Raw genomic sequence first — 19,713 nt, 5'->3', positions numbered from 1 at the left:
CCGTAGCCCAGCTTCATGGAGACGGTTGCGAATGGTCCTCGCCGATACCCCAGGAGCAACAGTGTCCCTCATTTTTGCTGGGAAGTGGCGGTGCGGTCCCCTACGGCACTGCGTAGGATCCTACGGTCTTGGCGTGCATCCGTGCGTCGCTGCGGTCCGGTCCCAGGTCGACGGGCACGTGCACCTTCCGCCGACCACTGGCGACAACATCGATGTACTGTGGAGACCTCACGCCCCACGTGTTGAGCAATTCGGCGGTACGTCCACCCGGCCTCCCGCATGCCCACTATACGCCCTCGCTCAAAGTCCGTCAACTGCACATACGGTTCACGTCCACGCTGTCGCGGCATGCTACCAGTGTTAAACACTGCGATGGAGCTCCGTATACCACGGCAAACTGGCTGACACTGACGGCGGCGGTGCACAAATGCTGCGCAGCTAGCGCCATTCGACGGCCAACACCGCGGTTCCTGGTGTGTCCGCTGTGCCGTGCGTGTGATCATTGCTTTTACAGCCCTCTCGCAGTGTCCGGAGCAAGTATGGTGGGTCTGACACACCGGTGTCAATGTGTTCTTTTTTCCATTTCCAGGAGTGTAATATCACACTGGCGCCAAATTCCACCACAATTCTGTCTAACGATTCCGTGGATGTGTTACACAATCGGAAAGTCTTCACGATGAATTGCCTAGCCACCCGGCACAAACTAGCCATAAAGGTGTGTGTGTGTGTGTGTGTGTGTGTGTGTGTGTGTGTGTGTAAGCGCGCGCGCGCGCATGCACTCTATAGCTCTACTATTTGGTGAGTTGTTGCCTTTACTCTTTAAATTATTTAAATTCCACCAGATCTTATCGTTGCTACACGCATGTTGTTTACTTTTGCTGCAAAATTTGACAGTCTTAAAGGCTTTGTACAACACTAAGTCATGGTGCTCGTGAATAAGCCGGCTAGACCCTCTCCTATTGTACTATTCTGCATACTGTAAAGATGAAAATTTTCTATATTAAAAATTTCATCTTCAATATTTTTTAAAGTAATTAGTTTTAATTAGCGCTTAATTTTATTTTTGTTACTTGTATCAAATACACTCACAAGGGGAGGCCGCCAATTGTGAAATTCAGATTCGATTCATACTGCGCATAATAAAAGCTCAGGGCCAGAGGTGTAATGTGGCAAAGCACCAAGATGCACTTCTCAGCCGTTGTCGAGAAAATCGATAGTTAAAAGAAACCGTCGCGGTGAAATATTCTCAACGATCTATGATTTCCTGCAGCACCGTGGCGCAGCGGTAAGCGCTTGGGTTTGTAATCCGAAGGTCGCCGGATCGAATATCGCACCAGCCAAATTTTTTTTTAGTGTTTGTTTTTTGTAATTCAAATATATATATAAAATTCCCGGCAATCAGTTGCAACAATTATACATATAATAAGTTGTTGAAAGTCGTTTGTCGTGGAAAAACTGGCGACTTCGAACATGATTATGTTTTCCGCAAACAAAGTTGTATTTCACAAATGTTATTAATTGTCTTCATAATGTTTACACGTGTAGTTAACGGAAGACGTAGAAACGATATTCCGAAACGAATACGTATAGTGTAAGTCAAGCGTTCGAATTAGAGTAGAGACCCCACGATATATATATACACTCCTGGAAATTGAAATAAGAACACCGTGAATTCATTGTCCCAGGAAGGGGAAACTTCATTGACACATTCCTGGGGTCAGATACATCACATGATCACACTGACAGAACCACAGGCACATAGACACAGGCAACAGAGCATGCACAATGTCGGCACTAGTACAGTGCATATTCACCTTTCGCAGCAATGCAGGCTGCTGTTCTCCCATGGAGACGATCGTAGAGATGCTGGATGTAGTCCTGTGGAACGGCTTGCCATGCCATTTCCACCTGGCGCCTCAGTTGGACCAGCGTTCGTGCTGGACGTGCAGACCGCGTAAGACGACGCTTCATCCAGTCCCAAACATGCTCAATGGGGGACAGATCCGGAGATCTTGCTGGCCAGGGTAGTTGACTTACACCTTCTAGAGCACGTTGGGTGGCACGGGATACATGCGGACGTGCATTGTCCTGTTGGAACAGCAAGTTTCCTTGCCGGTCTAGGAATGGTGGAACGATGGGTTCGATGACGGTTTGGATGTACCGTGCACTATTCAGTGTCCCCTCGACGATCACCAGTGGTGTACGGCCAGTGTAGGAGATCGTTCCCCACACCATGATGCCGGGTGTTGGCCCTGTGTGCCTCGGTCGTATGCAGTCCTGATTGTGGCGCTCACCTGCACGGCGCCAAACACGCATACGACCATCATTGGCACCAAGGCAGAAGCGACTCTCATCGCTGAAGACGACACATCTCCATTCGTCCCTCCATTCACGCCTGTCGCGACACCACTGGAGGCGGGCTGCACGATGTTGGGGCGTGAGCGGAAGACGGCCTAACGGTGTGCGGGACCGTAGCCCAGCTTCATGGAGACGGTTGCGAATGGTCCTCGCCGATACCCCAGGAGCAACAGTGTCCCTAATTTGCTGGGAAGTGGAGGTGCGGTCCCCTACGGCACTGCGTAGGATCCTACGGTCTTGGCGTGCATCCGTGCGTCGCTGCGGTCCGGTCCCAGGTCGACGGTCACGTGCACCTTCCGCCGACCACTGGCGACAACATCGATGTACTGTGGAGACCTCACGCCCCACGTGTTGAGCAATTCGGCGGTACGTCCACCCGGCCTCCCGCATGTCCACTATACGCCCTCGCTCAAAGTCCGTCAACTGCACATACGGTTCACGTCCACGCTGTCGCGGCATGCTACCAGTGTTAAAGACTGCGATGGAGCTCCGTATGCCACAGCAAACTGGCTGACACTGACGGCGGCGGTGCACAAATGCTGCGCAGCTAGCGCCATTCGACGGCCAACACCGCGGTTCCTGGTGTGTCCGCTGTGCCGTGCGTGTGATCATTGCTTGTACAGCCCTCTCGCAGTGTCCGGAGCAAGTATGGTGGGTCTGACACACTGGTGTCAATGTGTTCTTTTTTCCATTTCCAGGAGTGTATTTGAATTACAAAAAACAAATACTAAAAAAAAAAAAAGTTGCGTGGCGCGAGATTCGATCCAGCGACCTTCAGATTACTAAGCCGAGCGCTTACCGCTGCGCCACGATGCTGTAGGAAATCAGACATCGTAGAGAGTATTTCATCGCAACGGTTTCTTTTAACTGTCGATTTTCTCGACAACGGCTGAGAAGTGCATCTTGGTGCTTTGCCACATTACACCTCTGGCTATGAGCTTTTATTATGCGCAGTATGAATCGAATCTGAATTTCACAATTGGCGGCCTCCCCTTGTCAGCTTGGTTAAAAAATACCACTGTGGAAGCAAACCTTAAGAAATGTGTTATCAGACAGAAATTACCAAAACTACTCATGAGGGAAATGCCGCATTTCTTCTGGTAATCAATAGTGTTATTCACGTCAATTGAATACTTTTGTTACAGTCATTCTGAATTAAAATAAAGTATTTTACATTATATGTAATATATACAATAAGTACTGAAAAGATTAGTAACTCACGCTATCTACAGCAAGAAGAGCTTCAAGAATAATGCCAGCTTTGATGGAGATTGTGAGAATACTTCTAATAACAATGGCACACATCAGGTTCCTGTGCAGAGTGACTCTCAGAACGCGCAACTTCCTGAAGGAACAAAACAAGAAATAACATGAGGAATCCATAATAATCAACCAGAATTAAACTCAGATAATTAATGTAATAGTACTATGAACATCTCCTCTTTGGTGTATACCACACTGATATCAGTGCTATGATCAAATATGTTACAGCAAAGCACTATAATATTGCACACTGTATTTTGTTCGGTACATAGTTATACAGTAAATTAATTGGTTTATCTTATAGTTAGTAAAAGTAGTCGTGCTTATTAGGATATAGAGCTCCTTGTGGCTTAAGAAATATTCAAATCACGTTTGACTTTCTAATTTAATGTTCAAGAAGGACTGATATTACACAAGAAGATGTGTGCTCTCACTAGTACTTTCACCATTAAAATTTAATAGTCGTTAATATGGAATTTGTGAAGAGAGAGTTGATGGGATACATAAACAAAATTAAGAATGTAGTGTCAGAAGGACAATAGTTTCTGTAAATTAGAAAATAAACACCAACAACTTGAAAAAACACAAAGCAATTGATACAAGAACTGAATATACTATCACCATACTATGACTTCATAAATTTACTTTATGTAAATCAGCAATATTGCGATCTGATCGTGTCATGTTCACATAGAAAACTTGACACCTGACAGAGAACGGTAGGTGGTGCTTAGGGTGAGGTAAGATACCTGAAGGTGGCCAGCTCAGTATACAAACATCATTTACTATATGCAATTCAGTGGAATGTCATCGCTAAAATGGACAGAGGTCAGACTCAGACAAAGGTTGTCAGACTCAGGCAAAGGTTTCCCAGTGGTTGAGTATATATTCTTCTGTCGTTCATAGAGCATATAGCAATTTGAAACCCATATCTGGCATCCAGAAGGTTCTCTCAAGACTGGGCAGTCGGTATGAAGGGGCACCAATAATACATATTTGCTGTTACACACTAAATGAAAAACGACAGCAGCCTCAACCCAGCTGTGGTCCAGATTTGCTGCAACCGAGTGAGTTGTCGCATCAACGATCACTATGCACCGAAGGCTTCATATGTATGTGAGGTGCCGATCAATCTGGATACTACCCTTTGAAATGCAGATCAATGGAGAATTGTTATGGTCTCTAGTGAATCCCAGTCTGCTTGGAAAGTGATGGCACATATATTTTTGTTGAAAAGACCAGTATCCATTACTACTCATCTAACAAGCACTTAGACCGGCTGATGTACAGATGGAATGGCTGTACAACAACTGGAGAGACATGGAGGTGAGGGAAATATACCATTATTCAACTGTACAGACCTTCATTTCTTCGAACATGGAAGGATGACTGCATAGATGCGTAGAGATTACGTTCTTGTTACTTATGTAACTTCTCATATTGGTGCAATATGTGATTTTATTTGGGTGTAAGAATAAATTGTAAGAGCTTCAAGTTCTTCAGAAAGTATAATATAAGTTGAGGAATTAATATCTAATTGTAGATAGCAAAATGACGGAATATCGACTGCTTTGGATGCATACAATTTCATGACCACCGCAATAAACTTCGAAATGAACAGCAATTTTCATATTTGTATTCTCTCTCGTTCACCACTTTACATGGACTTAATTATTATTATTATTATCATTATTTATGATAGTAATAGCTCAAAAGATATTACTCACTTATATGAAAAACAGATGACAATGGCAGGAAATACAGAACCAATTGATATGCCAAGCATCGATATTTGGAAAATTAGACGAGTTTTGGTGTTTGGAACAATGTTGCAACCTTCATAATTAGTGGTAGCAAACCATGTGCCATTTGCAAAACACTCCTTGTTTGCGTAATCTGGAAAAAATGAAAACAAATAATTCACAGGAATACTGCTGTAAGAGACTGGACATGAACTTTGTTACAATAGAAACATTTCTAACCTGGAAGTTCCTTGTATGCAGTCATTGCCTAAGTGAGTTATTAAGGAATATATCATTTCGTGTGACTTTTCTTTATGTTTTGATCCTGCGCATTTGTCCCATAGGCACATCGTGATAGATAACATTACTACAACAACTAGATAAGATAAAACGCATTTGTAGAGAATATTAATAACTAACTATAAATCGGATACATTTATGGCGACTAAAACTGCAACATCAAAAAGAATAGCAAAGGAGAAAGATGATACAAACCGTGGTCTGCGTTCCACCCCCATTAATGAATGTATTCACTTCATCACTGCAGTCAGCTCCCATAAGATCCAAGGATGGTGTTAGAACCCAGGTGTAGGGCATCCCTGGTATCACCATGAACCACAACTTGCATCTAGATGCACCTAGAGCGTACGCAACAGCTGCATCCAAGTCTCGGGTGACTCTTTTTTCTCATTTCTGATTGGTTTGATGCAGCCACTACGAGTTCCTACCCTGCGCCAAACTGTTCGTTCCAGAGTAGCACTTACATCCCTATTTGCTGGATGTATTCTAATCTCTGTCTTCTCCTGCAATTTTTACCCTCTATCGTCGCCTCTAGTATCATGGAGGTTACTCCGTGATGCCTTAACGCGTGTCCTATTATCCTGTCCCTTTTGCTTGTCAGGGTTTTCCACATTCTCCTTTCTTCGTCGATTCTGCGGAGAGCCTCCTCATTCGTTACCTTATTAATCCACCTGATTTTCAACATTCTTCTATAACACCACATCTCAAACTCCTCTATTCTCCTCTGTTCCGGTTTTTCACTGTCCATGACTCACTACAATACAATGCAGTGCTCCAAACGCACACTCTCAGAAATCTGTTTCTGAAATTAGTGCCTATGTTTGACAGCAGTGGCCTTCTCTTGGCCAGGAATGTCCTCTTTGCTTGTGCTACTCTTCTTTTATGTTCCACTTTCTTCATCCGTCATGGATTCCTTAACTTCGTCTGCTTCGTGACCACCAATTTTGACGTCTTATGTTTCTTACTATTCTCATTTCTGCTACTTCTCATTACTTTTGTCCTTTTCAGGTTTGCTCTTTATTCATATTTTCTACTCAGATTGTTCATTCAACAGATCGTGTAATTCTTCCTCACTTTCACTGAGGATATCAAAGCCATCAGCGAAACTTTGATATCCTTTCACCCTGAATTTTCACCCCATGCTTGATCCTTTGCTTTATTTCCGTCATTGCTTCTTCTATGATAAGACTGAACAACGCCCTTCTTAATCCGAGCACTTCGTTCTAGATTTTCCAGTCTTATTGTTCCATCTACATATTGTTCCGTCGTACATATTGTGTATCACCCGTCTTTCCCTGTAGCTTACTCCCACTTTTCTCAGAATTTCGAACATCTTTCACTGGGTTATGCGCCCCTGAAAACCTACAGAATCCATTCTGGTCTTGCTTCCTGATGTGTTAGTTTCATGAGGGGCCTCAAAGCACACCTAACGTTACAACTCCCAGTTACGAATAGGCCCTCCTTCTGGGAAAATTTGAACTTTTCTGGAAGATGTTCTGTCCCAACATGACTGATGCTGGCTCAACCGTCTTATCAAACAATCTATACTTCACACCTGTCGTTAAAGCGAACTGGAACAACTGTACAACTAGGTTCTCACTCCCCTTCTGCTCAGAGATCCTCTGGCCCGCCACTGTTCAGCGTCCTATTTTATGTGAAGACAAATCGAATGTCAGGTGCCCTGGAAGGTGTAATGGCATCGGGGATGTTGGGCAACGCCTCAGCCACCTGAGGCTGTACAGTTGCCGTCACGGAGACATGAGATTCACTGCCGCTCAGGGCAATAGCCTGATAAGTATCCAGTATGGCTGACTCAGATCACACACGTCACTATTTACAGACAATGGCACGCTCCCTCTGAATCCAGAAATAATAAATACAGTCCTTAACCATCTTTTGCTATCAGGTGTAACTAACTAGGGATCAGAAATAACATAAAAAACATAAATAAACTCTTTAAAAATCAATTACTCCAGCTGCTCTTAGTGACAATGTTGGTATTCCATGTTAAGCAAACGAATATACTACTTAGTTCTGTTGACAACGGTCGCTAATCTGTTCATTTCACAAAAAAAAAAACGCTTACAAGCTGAAATTCTCACGATACGTAGACTGACAAAGACGTAGAAACCTTGTAATTGGGCAGAGTATATAAAATGTTCCTTTGAGTGTTACTTAACAAGTGGTGAGAGGTGCGGGTGAAGGGGTGGCTAATCTCCCTGGACAACTCATGTTGGTTGTATCCTCATATGGAGCATTTTTACATGTATTTTTGTCGTTATCACAAAAACTTGAGACATTGCAGTATGAACTGCGTTGATCTGAGGGGATCTGAAAATTTCCGAGAATTATTTTAGTGTGAAGAACGATGTTCTGAGTCTTTTTGTGGATAAAAACTGAAAACTGCTTAATAAAATTCTTTATTTATTGCTTCATTTTGGGTACTGCCATTATCAGATCAGAACTTAAGCACTTTTACACTAGCTACTTTCTCGCCATACTCGACTCTAAGTGTGTGCGCCTTTTGTCTGTGCGCCTTCCGTGCCAGCGCGTAAATCTGTAACCAACCAAAATATTGAGGATCTCTCGAAAACGCGCCGGTATTGGCAAAATTTGTTATTGCAGAATTACGAAAAATGCCATGTTGATGGTGAACGGTGTACTTTAATTGAAGACATTTTTGTTCGTCAGAGAAGTGTCCTAAAAGAACCAGCTCCTAAGTTTTCTTAATGGATCACTGAGTTACCTATTAATTCTTTCGCAAATGGTCGCTCTTTTCTATGCTTTTTTTACTGAATAGTAGTTTGTTTTAGCAGAAGATCATTGTACTTTGAATATTTATTCGTATTTACGTGTTTCATGCTTAATTTGTAAATTGTTGACAATGACGATTCGCTCCTGAGAGAGAGAGAGAGAGAGAGAGAGAGACTGAGAGTGCACACTTTTACATTTACATAATATCAAATATTACAGAACATACTTCTATTAAGTTAATAAGGTAGTTCCAAAACCTTTTGCAAACGTAAAGATGAAAAAAAATTCAGATACGGCAGGAACTACGATGAACTAGCTGGAGCTTGTTTTTGTGCTTTAACTTTAAGTTCATGAAGGCTTTAACAGCCTGTGCGTCATTATGTGACGTTTAATTATAACAAATCGTTCCAAGAATGGAAAAAGCACTCCGTCTTCAGGCCACGAGTGGCCTACCGGGACCATCCGACCGCCGTGTCATCCTCAGTGGAGGATGCGGATAGGATGGCGTGCTCTTATAAATCTGCAGTGCGCCACTGCCTTCAAACGGCAAACTTTCATGACACACATGTTACGATACGAAATTACGGAATCCAATACGGTATTTCCGAAGCACCCAGCATCGAATGTTAAAGAAAATCGATAGCAGGTCCAGCGGCCTTCGATATTCTCGTGTGACGTTAAAATGACGTCATGTTTGCTCTGAGTGTTGTGAACTGTAGGTTATCCTCAGTTGAAGCCTGTCTAGCATCTTGATGAGTCTTAGAAATCTATTTCTCCGTTAAAGCCCTGTGTCAAATCTACCCTCTTGGTGTTAATGCGTTGAATTGATCGTCATTTCTGAGTAAGTACTTTGAAAACATATATTGTACTTTCGTGGATGAATGCTTATCATCAGACAGTTGAAACCTTAATTTTCTAACGCCAATTCTCACTCGTCGAATGTGATGTGTATCACAGAAAAGCAACAGAACGTTTCATTCCTGTTTTAAGTGAAATCGAGAAACAGACCTGCAATTGTAACATTTCAGTAAGACGCACCATTATGGTGGACGCAGGCTACACTTTTTCGGCCTAATGATCTCTCCCTCCTTGGGTCTGATTCAAAATACACAACAGACAGCTCTCACCGCTAACACATTTTTTATGCTGACGTGTAAACGAAAATGGCCCCTCGAAACAGACGACACAAGAGGAATAAAGCACCAGTGGCGCTTCAATGGACTCTCTTGTCTCGAGTATCAAGTGAGGAAAGGAAGTCGATTGTGCAAAAGGAGGCCTTGTAAAACAAGGTTCAGTGCCAGCATCAATAAAACTACGCCTAATCTGGACGTCCACGGTTTTCTTCGCAAAGTATTCACAGTGATCACGGATTCATACAGTGTATCTATTTCCTTTGTTGTTAAGATGTTCGGAGCTGTTCAAACAGACGTTCCAAGTGACGTGGACGGTATCTCCCGAGCGAGTATCTTAATATGTTATCTATTTCTGGCGAGGAATAGTGACTACAGGGCACCTGAGAGACGAGCTTGAGACGTGACCCCGCAACTTTTGGGGCGGTTTCCTATAGAAATACTGCAGGAGGGGATGTTGCCGTATGTAAATGGAACCAAGGTATTTCCGGCACGGTAAGCAGAAAGGGACGCGGTTATGTCGCATATGCTCTGGTGTGGATCCTAAGAGACTACAAACTACATAAAGAGAATAACAGGTGGCGAGAGTATTTTGGGGGAGGGGGGTCTCCGCTTTGATTTTTGCTTACTTTAGACCGCGCATCGATATGTTCCCATATGATTACGTATGCATGGCGTATTACAGTGTTGCTAAAAAGTACCTAGCGCTGCTGGACAAAATACAGTACAAGAGCCTACGCGTCTGTCTCGGGGCTGTGCTTTCCAATCCCACTGACGCCCTTCTGGAAACAACAGAAATGCCCGTACATCTTCGCAGGACAATGGGTGTGATCGTTTTGTTTTACAAAGAATGGCGCATACTTCTCATCCACTGATCAAAAAATGTGAAACACTGTCTCATATCGGAAATAACAGAAACCAGTGGAAAAGACAATTTCTTCTCTACAAACAGTGCAAACACTGGAAAAAGTAGAAAACTACAATTCACCGACGTCCTTCCAATGTTCTCATATGACTATCGTATCGCTTCTCAATTTATTCCTATAGCATACGTTGATTGTTCAAACAACTGACAAGGAAGCGGGTAGGACATACTCAGATTAATACAGGTGGCTCAAAAATGGGTATAGAACCTCATACAGGACGCGCTTTCTTCTATCGACTAACTTTGGGGGGCAAAGTTTCTACTCCGGCGATGCTTCCACATTTCTTGCTGAAACATTTACCGTTGTGCAGGCGGTAGAATACGTAAGCTCTCTCAAAAGAAGTCATAATCACTGACTCCCAGAGCGTTCTGAAATCTATTATGAACCGGAAGCGCAACAAAGAACCTTGTAAATACACTCTTGACCTAGTAGATCAGTATTATTAAGCAAAAAAGTTGGTCATGTTACAGAATTCGTTTGGATTAAATCTCATCCGACAGTCAGTATAATGACAAAGTAGATAACTACCGAGAGATGCGATTAGACCTATAGCCACAAAACTCCTTACACAGACTACTTCCTGCAAATAAAATGACAAGTAATTCTTTCGTGACAGGAAGAATGGACTGAAAGTAAGAAAAGGGGTAAAAGCTACGCAGGTACACAGAGATTCAAACCACGACAGTCATGGTTTGAAATGTCCCAACACCGAAGAAAAATAATATCGTAAATTGTAAGAGTCACTGATCCTCCCCGCACACTTAGATAGAATCAGCTTACACGCCATATTTTAATCACAATTGGTGATGTAAATCACATTCTATTTCAGTGCAAGCGCTATGAGAAAGGCAGCGTCAAATTTTTCAAGGGGCTTTCGAGATTTCGTCATCGCCAATCACTCTATATTATCGCAGTTCTTGGAGATACAACCAGTGGTAGATATACTGAGGTGACAGACGTCATGGGATACCTCCCAATATTGTGTTGGACGTTCTTTTGCCCGGCATAACGCAGCAACGATAGGCGGCATGGATTCAATAAGTCATTGGAAGTCCTCTGCTGGTATAATGACTCACGGTGTCTCTATGGCCGTCCATAAGTGCGAAACGTTTGCAGAGTCAGGGTTTTGTGCACGAACAGACCTCTCGATTATGTTCCGTAAGTGTTCCATGTGATTCACGTCGGACATCTGGGTGGCCAAATCATTCTCTCGAATTGTCCAGAATGTTCTTCAAACCAGTCGCGAGCGATTGTGATGTGGTGACACGGTGCATCGTCATCCATAAACCATTTCCAGTCAATAATCGGTTCAGTTGGACCAGACGACCCAGTCCATTCCATATGAACACAGCCCACATCATTATGGAGCCACCACCAGCTTTCACAGTGCCTTGTTGACAACTTGCGTCCAAGGCTTCGTGGGGTCTGCGCCACACTAAAACCCTACTATCAGCTCTTACCAACTGAAATCGGGACTCATCTGACCAGGCCACGGTTTTCCAACAGCCTAGGGTTCAACCGATATGGCCACAAGACCAGGAGACGCCCTGCACGCGATGTCGTGCTGTTAACAAAGACACTCGTGTCCGTCATTTGATACCATAACACATTAACGCCAAATTTCGCCACTCTTTCTCGATGAATACGTTCGCCGTACGCTCCACATTGATTTCTCAGCTTATTTCACGCAGTGTTGCTTATCTATTAGCACTGACAACTCTACGCAAATTTCACATCAGTGAAAGACGTCGATAACTGCGTTGCCTTGGGGGGAGGGGTAATGCCTGAAATTTTGTATTCTTCTCACATTATTGACGCTGTGGATGACGGAATATTGAATACTGAATTTCCAAACGATTTCCGAAATGGAATGTGCCATGCGTCTAGCTCCACATACCATTCCGCTTTCAAAGTCTATTGATTCCCGACTGGCGGTAATAGTAACGTCTGAAATCTTTTGACATGAAGCACCTGTGTACAAATGACAGTTTCGCCAATGCACTGCCCTTTTATACGGTGGTCCGCGATAGCACTGCCATGTGTATATGTGCACATCGCTATCCTATGTTTTCTATCACTTTAGTGTATGACGCTATCTATAGCCAAGTTGAAATGAAGACAGATTAACGACTTCATCCTCTACAGAGTGTGTCTGATCAAGGGTAAACACTACCTTGATATATTGGTCACTTTTTTAAAGTTGTGTAGTATTATGCTAGAAGACAAAATTTGAAAATAAATAAAATCAATTCTGCGAACTTAGCAAGCCACGGGTAAGTGTAAATGAGCATTTGCCTGACTCCACTGGCGTAGAGGAGCGTCTCTCAAAACCAGATACTGATGTGGAATTTCCTCAAAAGCAAACTTACAAATATTTAATTCACACACCACAGCATTAAAACTAGGTCAACTTATTCAATCTGTACTTATTCAATAAGTGCAGATTATTAATTTCTTAGGGTAGCAATTGAATATAAATGTCACTGTAATGTTTTAGAAGTTATTCGTTTTTGATCCGTGTTTGAGCGCGATGTTTTATGATACTCTTTTTATTAATATTGGCCAATTACTTCAATGGCTGTATAGTTAATCTGCAACGTGATGCACGACATTAAGACGAAGCAGCGTAGCAGGGAAGAGGATAGGGGTAGGCTATAGGGAAAGACGGGTAAGCCGGCCGCTGTGGCCGAGCGGTTCTAGGCGCTTCAGTCCGGAACCACGCTGCTGTTACGGTCGTAGGTTCAGATCCCGCCTCGGTCATGGAGGTGTGGTGATGTCCTTAGGTTAGTTAGGTTTAAGTAATTCTAAGTCTCGGGGACTGATGACCTCAGATGTTAAGTCCCATAGTGCTTAGAGCCATTTTTGAAAGACGGGTAATGTATAATATGTACAATAACCAAGAGTCAAGAATAAAAATAGGGGACCAAGAAAGAAGTGCTCGGATTAAAAAGGGTGTAAGATAGGGTTGTAGTCTTTCGCTCATACTGTTCGATCTGTTCATCGCAGAAGCAGTGACGGAAATAAAAGAAAGGTTCATGAGTGGAATTAAAACTCAAGGTGAAAGGATATCAATGATAAGATTCGCTGATGACATTGCTATCCTCAGTGAAAGTGAAGAAGAATTATAGAATGAATGGCCTAATGAGTACAGAATATGGATTGAGAGTAAAACGAAGAAAGACGAAAGTGTGAGAAGTGGCAGAAAAGAACTTGCCGAGAATCTTGACATCAGAATTGGTGATCACAAGGTACATGAAGTTAAGGTATTCAGCTACCTATGCATCAAAATAACCTGTAAAGGACAACATGAAGCGCAGACTAGCACTGGCAAAATGGGCATTCGTGGTCTAAAGAAGTCTACCAGTATCTAACAAAGGCCTTAACTTGAGAAAGAAATTTCTTAGAATGTAGTTTTGGAGCACAGAACTGGGTGCTAGTGAAACATGGGCGGTAGGAAAACAGAAGAGAATCAAAGCATTTGAAATGTGGCACTACAGAGGTCTCTTGAAAAGTAGGTGGACTGATAAGGGATGGAATGAGGAGGTTCTCCGCAGAATCGGCGAGGAGTATATGGAAAACACTAACTACAAGAAGGGACAGAATGCTAGGACGTTTATTAAGACATCAGGGATTAACGTCCACGGTACTAGAGGGAGGTGTAGAGGGTAAAAACTGTACAGGAAGACAGTGACTGGAATACATCCAGAAAATAACTGAAGACATAGGTTCCAAGTGCTACTCCGAGGCAGTGCAACACGCTTCTTATTACACAGAAAATATTGATACACGGCAGTCATTTGTTGGTTCACAATTCCTGTCCGTGATGGGCCCTCGTAAGCTGTAGAACACACCAAGAGAATAATCCAAACAGTCTAGGGTCAAGGAAATCCGTCAATACTCTGCAGAAAACTTAGCCCAGTTATAACAATACGAGTCAAGATAGATGTAACGGAACTTGAATAGCGTATTTGCCTCTATTGGTTACGGTAGAGAGATCGATCTTTCGGTCCTGTCTGTATATTTATATTTAATATTGCATGAATAAAGGCTGAACGAGTGTAAAGCTATCGTTAAAAACGCACACCGCGCGATTTGTTACGATTTGATCGGTCACAATAATAATAACATGCTTTTGAAGACAATTAAAATGTAACGCCGATACCTGTTTAGTGTTATTGGAAATAATATGTAGTAAATTAATGAGTACGGCAGCCGATCCTATAAGAAGAGGTAAAATTGGGCATATTGAGGTGTTTTGCTTTATATCAACGAAGCCGATGATACGGCGTCATTTTTTCGTTTACTCTTAGAAATAAACAAGTAAAGATGTGCTCATTGTGAGTTGTGAAAAAATATAGGGGCGAGTTTTAAATAACTACGGTATACGATCAGAGTAACAAAAGAACATTTAGTTACACGAAATCGCGGATAGCGAAGTGTGGTCATTATCTATACGCATCTCAAGAGGGACGCGGTATTGAGACAAGTTTTTTTTTTTTTTTTAAAAAAAAGGAGAAAAACGTTAACTTTTACGCGAACCCTTAATAATAGCGGACCGGAGAGAAAAGTATGTAATTGTCTTACGCCTAACAAACATTCGTGGAGGCCGGTGGCTAAACTAGAACAGTCAATTACAAAATACTGTATCATTATCATTGACTGTTGGTGTCGAACAACCAAAACTGTTCATCAAAGGGTTTGGATGGAACTTGGGAGCTAGGGTTCAGGCACTCGCATATACTCCACATCAGAGTGTGAATGAGTGGTGAATGCGAAATAAAACTGTGAACAAAGTTACGTTAAATAAAACAGAAGAAACAAGACAGTTTGGTCGTATCTGTTATTATTCCATAAACTGTAACTTATCGTTGTACGAAGCCTTTATAGACGATCTTTATGACAATTTGCTTCGAAGGGATCTCGTTACGAGTTAAGTTTTGGGGACCTGGTCAAGAGGGGATAGTTCGTAGATCCTAACTACTGCAGCTATTCGGGAATCAGGTGCTACCGTGACCGTTGTGTGTTGTCAATGACTTAAGGTTACCATATCTCATGCTCTAAGATCGACGCGCCTTTCCACTTGGTATAACGGTGCCTCACGGCAACAACGACAACGCCGACGACGAAGGAAGATACGGTAGACAGTTGAAATACAGTAGACAGACAGGTCATAAAAGTACACTGCAAGCGAGGTAGAAACCTCTACACCGCACGATTTAAAGTGTAGTGCAGTGACCCAGCAGCCGGGTTTTATCTCCGGCTAGACGCCAGTGTCCTGCCCACGTGACGAGCGATGGTGCGTCTTACGGCTGCCGGAGGTGTCACTGTCAGCTAACATCGCATGCTATAGATATCGCTGTGAGATGACAGAGATTAGCACAGCGCAGGGTGTTTACATTCGAAAGAGTGAGAAACTCCAACTTCAGGATACGAGGTTAGTGACTGGATGTTTAGGCTCGAAAAACTCAGGTTCTCTGTCTTTAGGACGCGAGATTACAGAGTTTGTGTTTACTTGATTTGTGGGTGGCAAGTGGGCGCTTACTGTCAGCGTTGCGACCTCGATTACTTCGCGAATTCAGTTCATATACCGACTTCACAAATTATTCTGCGTGTGAGGTTACAGAGGAAATTTAAAGATTTTGTAGGGAAGAGTGTTGATATACACTCCTGGAAATGGAAAAAAGAACACATTGACACCGGTGTGTCAGACCCACCATACTTGCTCCGGACACTGCGAGAGGGCTGTACAAGCAATGATCACACGCACGGCACAGCGGACACACCAGGAACCGCGGTGTTGGCCGTCGAATGGCGCTAGCTGCGCAGCATTTGTGCACCGCCGCCGTCAGTGTCAGCCAGTTTGCCGTGGCATACGGAGCTCCATCGCAGTCTTTAACACTGGTAGCATGCCGCGACAGCGTGGACGTGAACCGTATGTGCAGTTGACGGACTTTGAGCGAGGGCGTATAGTGGGCATGCAGGAGGCCGGGTGGACGTACCGCCGAATTGGTTCAAATGGCTCTGAGCACTATGCGACTTACTTCTGAGGTCATCAGTCGCCTAGAACTTAGAACTAATTAAACCTAACTAACCTAAGGACATCACACACATCCATGCCCGAGGCAGGATTCGAACCTGCGACCGTAGCGGTCACGCGGTTTCAGACTGAAGCGCCTTTAACCGCACGGCCACACCGGCCGGCCCGCCGAATTGCTCAACACGTGGGGCGTGAGGTCTCCGCAGTACATCGATGTTGTCGCCAGTGGTCGGCGGAAGGTGCACGTGCCCGTCGACCTGGGACCGGACCGCAGCGACGCACGGATGCACGCCAAGACCGTAGGATCCTACGCAGTGCCGTAGGGGACCGCACCGCCACTTCCCAGCAAATTAGGGACACTGTTGCTCCTGGGGTATCGGCGAGGACCATTCGCAACCGTTTCCATGAAGCTGGGCTACGGTCCCGCACACCGTTAGGCCGTCTTCCGCTCACGCCCCAACATCGTGCAGCCCGCCTCCAGTGGTGTCGCGACAGGCGTGAATGGAGGGACGAATGGAGACGTGTCGTCTTCAGCGATGAGAGTCGCTTCTGCCTTGGTGCCAATGATGGTCGTATGCATGTTTGGCGCCGTGCAGGTGAGCGCCACAATCAGGACTGCATACGACCGAGGCACACAGGGCCAACACCCGGCATCATGGTATGGGGAGCGATCTCCTACACTGGCTGTACACCACTAGTGATCGTCGAGGGGACACTGAATAGTGCACGGTACATCCAAACCGTCATCGAACCCATCGTTCTACCATTCCTAGACCGGCAAGGGAACTTGCTGTTCCAACAGGACAATGCACGTCCGCATGTATCCTGTGCCACCCAACGTGCTCTAGAAGGTGTAAGTCAACTACCCTGGCCAGCAAGATCTCCGGATCTGTCCCCCATTGAGCATGTTTGGGACTGGATGAAGCGTCGTCTCACGCGGTCTGCACGTCCAGCACGAACGCTGGTCCAACTGAGGCGCCAGGTGGAAATGGCATGGCAAGCCGTTCCACAGGACTACATCCAGCATCTCTACGATCGTCTCCATGGGAGAATAGCAGCCTGCATTGCTGCGAAAGGTGGATATACACTGTACTAGTGCCTACATTGTGCATGCTCTGTTGCCTGTGTCTATGTGCCTGTGGTTCTGTCAGTGAGATCATGTGATGTATCTGACCCCAGGAATGTGTCAATAAAGTTTCCCCTTCCTGGGACAATGAATTCACGGTGTTCTTATTTCAATTTCCAGGAGTGCACATTGAAGATTTCACGAACTGCGTGGAGGACTTTAAGTTATCTGTTGTGGATTCGGCAGGAAGCTAGGGCTAGTGCCATAACTATTGCCACTACAGCACAGTTGTGTTTTAACGAATGAGCTTTGAAATTAAAAATTATTTCTTGTGTCGCCTAGCTCATTTGGTAAAATCAACTCCAGATACATTTAGCTATTTACACAGCAATCACCAATTCTGCAAAGAAATTCAAAAACTAGTCATTTTCTTTTAATAGAAAATGTTTCGCTGCGACTTGCGATCAGCTTCTAGACAACAGCTGACGGACTGAAACCATTTCAAGTAAATGCGATTGTACATTTACGTTCTCCTCCAAAGATTTGTTTATTAAAACAGGATGGTAGTTAGTATACAATGAACATCGTTCTGCCCGCATCTCGTGGTCGTGCGGTAGCGTTCTCGCTTCCCACGCCCGGGTTCCCGGGTTCGATTCCCGGCGGGGTCAGGGATTTTCTCTGCCTCGTGATGGCTGGGTGTTGTGTGCTGTCCTTAGGTTAGTTAGGTTTAAGTAGTTCTAAGTTCTAGGGGACTTATGACCACAGCAGTTGAGTCCCATAGTGCTCAGAGCCATTTTTGAACATCGTTCTCATTTGTTTGCGTACAAGACTCAGGTGAAAACCTGCACGTTCTAGATGAAAATTAACCGATTTTCACCTGAGTCACGGTTTACTGTTGTCACATCACGGTCGTTGGTATGTTAGAATACACTACCTGGCCATTACAATTGCTACACCACGATGATGACGTGCTACAGACACGAAATTGAACCGACAGGATGCTGTGATATGCAAATGATTTGCTTTTCAGAGCATTCACACAAGGCTGGCGCCTGTGGCGACACCTACAACGTGCTGACGTGAGGAAAGTTTCCAACCGATTTCTCATACATAAACAGCAGTTGACCGGCGTTGTCTGGTGAAACGTTGTTGTGATACCTCTGTAAGGAGGGGAAATGCGTACCATCACGTTTACGACTTTGATAAAGGTCTGATTGCAGCCTATCGCGATTGCCGTTTATAGTATCGCGACATTCCTGCTCGCGTTGGTCGAGATCCAATGACTGTTAGCAAAATATGGAATCGGTGGGTTCAGGAGGGTAATACGGAAAGCCGAGTTGGATCCCAAGGGCCTCGTATCACTAGCAGCCGAGATGACAGGCATCTTATCCGCATGGCTGTAACGGATCGTGCAGCCACGTCTCGACCCCTGAGTCAACAGATGGGGACGTTTGCAAGACAACAACAATCTGCACGAACAGTTCGTCGACGTTTGCAGCAGCATGGACTATGAGCTCGGAGACCATGGCTGCGGTTACCCATGGCGCTGCATCACAGACAGGAGCGCCTGCAATGGTGTACTCAACGACGAACCTGGGTGCACGAATGGCAAAACGTCATTTTTCGGATAGATCCAGGTTCTGTTTACAGCATCATGATGGTCGCATCCGTGTTTGGCGACATCGCGGTGAACGCACATAGGAAGCGTGTATTCGTCATCGCCATACTGGCGTATCACCGAGCGTGATGGTTCAAATGGCTCTGAGCACTATGGGACTCAACTGCTGAGGTCATTAGTCCCCTAGAATGTAGAACTAGTTAAACCTAACTAACCTAAGGACATCACAAACATCCATGAACGAGGCAGGATTCGAACCTGCGACCGTAGCGGTCTTGCGGTTCCAGACTGCAGCGCCTTTAACCGCACGGCCACTTCGGCGTGATGGTATGGGGTGCCATTAGTTATACGTCTCGGTCACCTCTTGTTCGCACTGACTGCACTTTGAACAGTGGACGTTACATTTCAGATGTGTTACGACCATGGCTCTACCCTTCATTCGATCCCTGCGAAACCCTACATTTCCGCAGGATAATGCACGACCGCATGTTACAGGTGCTGTACGGGCCTTTCTGGATA

General features: G+C 44.5%; 1 protein-coding gene across 1 annotated transcript in view; it reads right to left on the bottom strand.

The window, feature by feature from the left end:
• The window catches only part of LOC124710511 (calcitonin gene-related peptide type 1 receptor-like), a 263,198-nt gene that overhangs the window by 79,162 nt on the left and 164,323 nt on the right, over positions 1 to 19,713 (bottom strand). The window contains exons 5-6 of the mRNA XM_047240931.1: positions 5,349 to 5,517; positions 3,580 to 3,703 (exon numbers count right to left, since the gene is read on the bottom strand). Of these exons, the coding sequence (XP_047096887.1) occupies positions 3,580 to 3,703; positions 5,349 to 5,517 (293 nt within the window). The remainder of the gene's footprint in view (positions 1 to 3,579; positions 3,704 to 5,348; positions 5,518 to 19,713) is intronic.

This window comes from Schistocerca piceifrons, chromosome 1, assembly GCF_021461385.2.
Source record: "Schistocerca piceifrons isolate TAMUIC-IGC-003096 chromosome 1, iqSchPice1.1, whole genome shotgun sequence".
Taxonomy (NCBI): domain Eukaryota; kingdom Metazoa; phylum Arthropoda; class Insecta; order Orthoptera; family Acrididae; genus Schistocerca; species Schistocerca piceifrons.
Note: the sequence above shows the minus strand (reverse complement) of the source record. Positions and strands in the feature narration are given on the sequence as shown.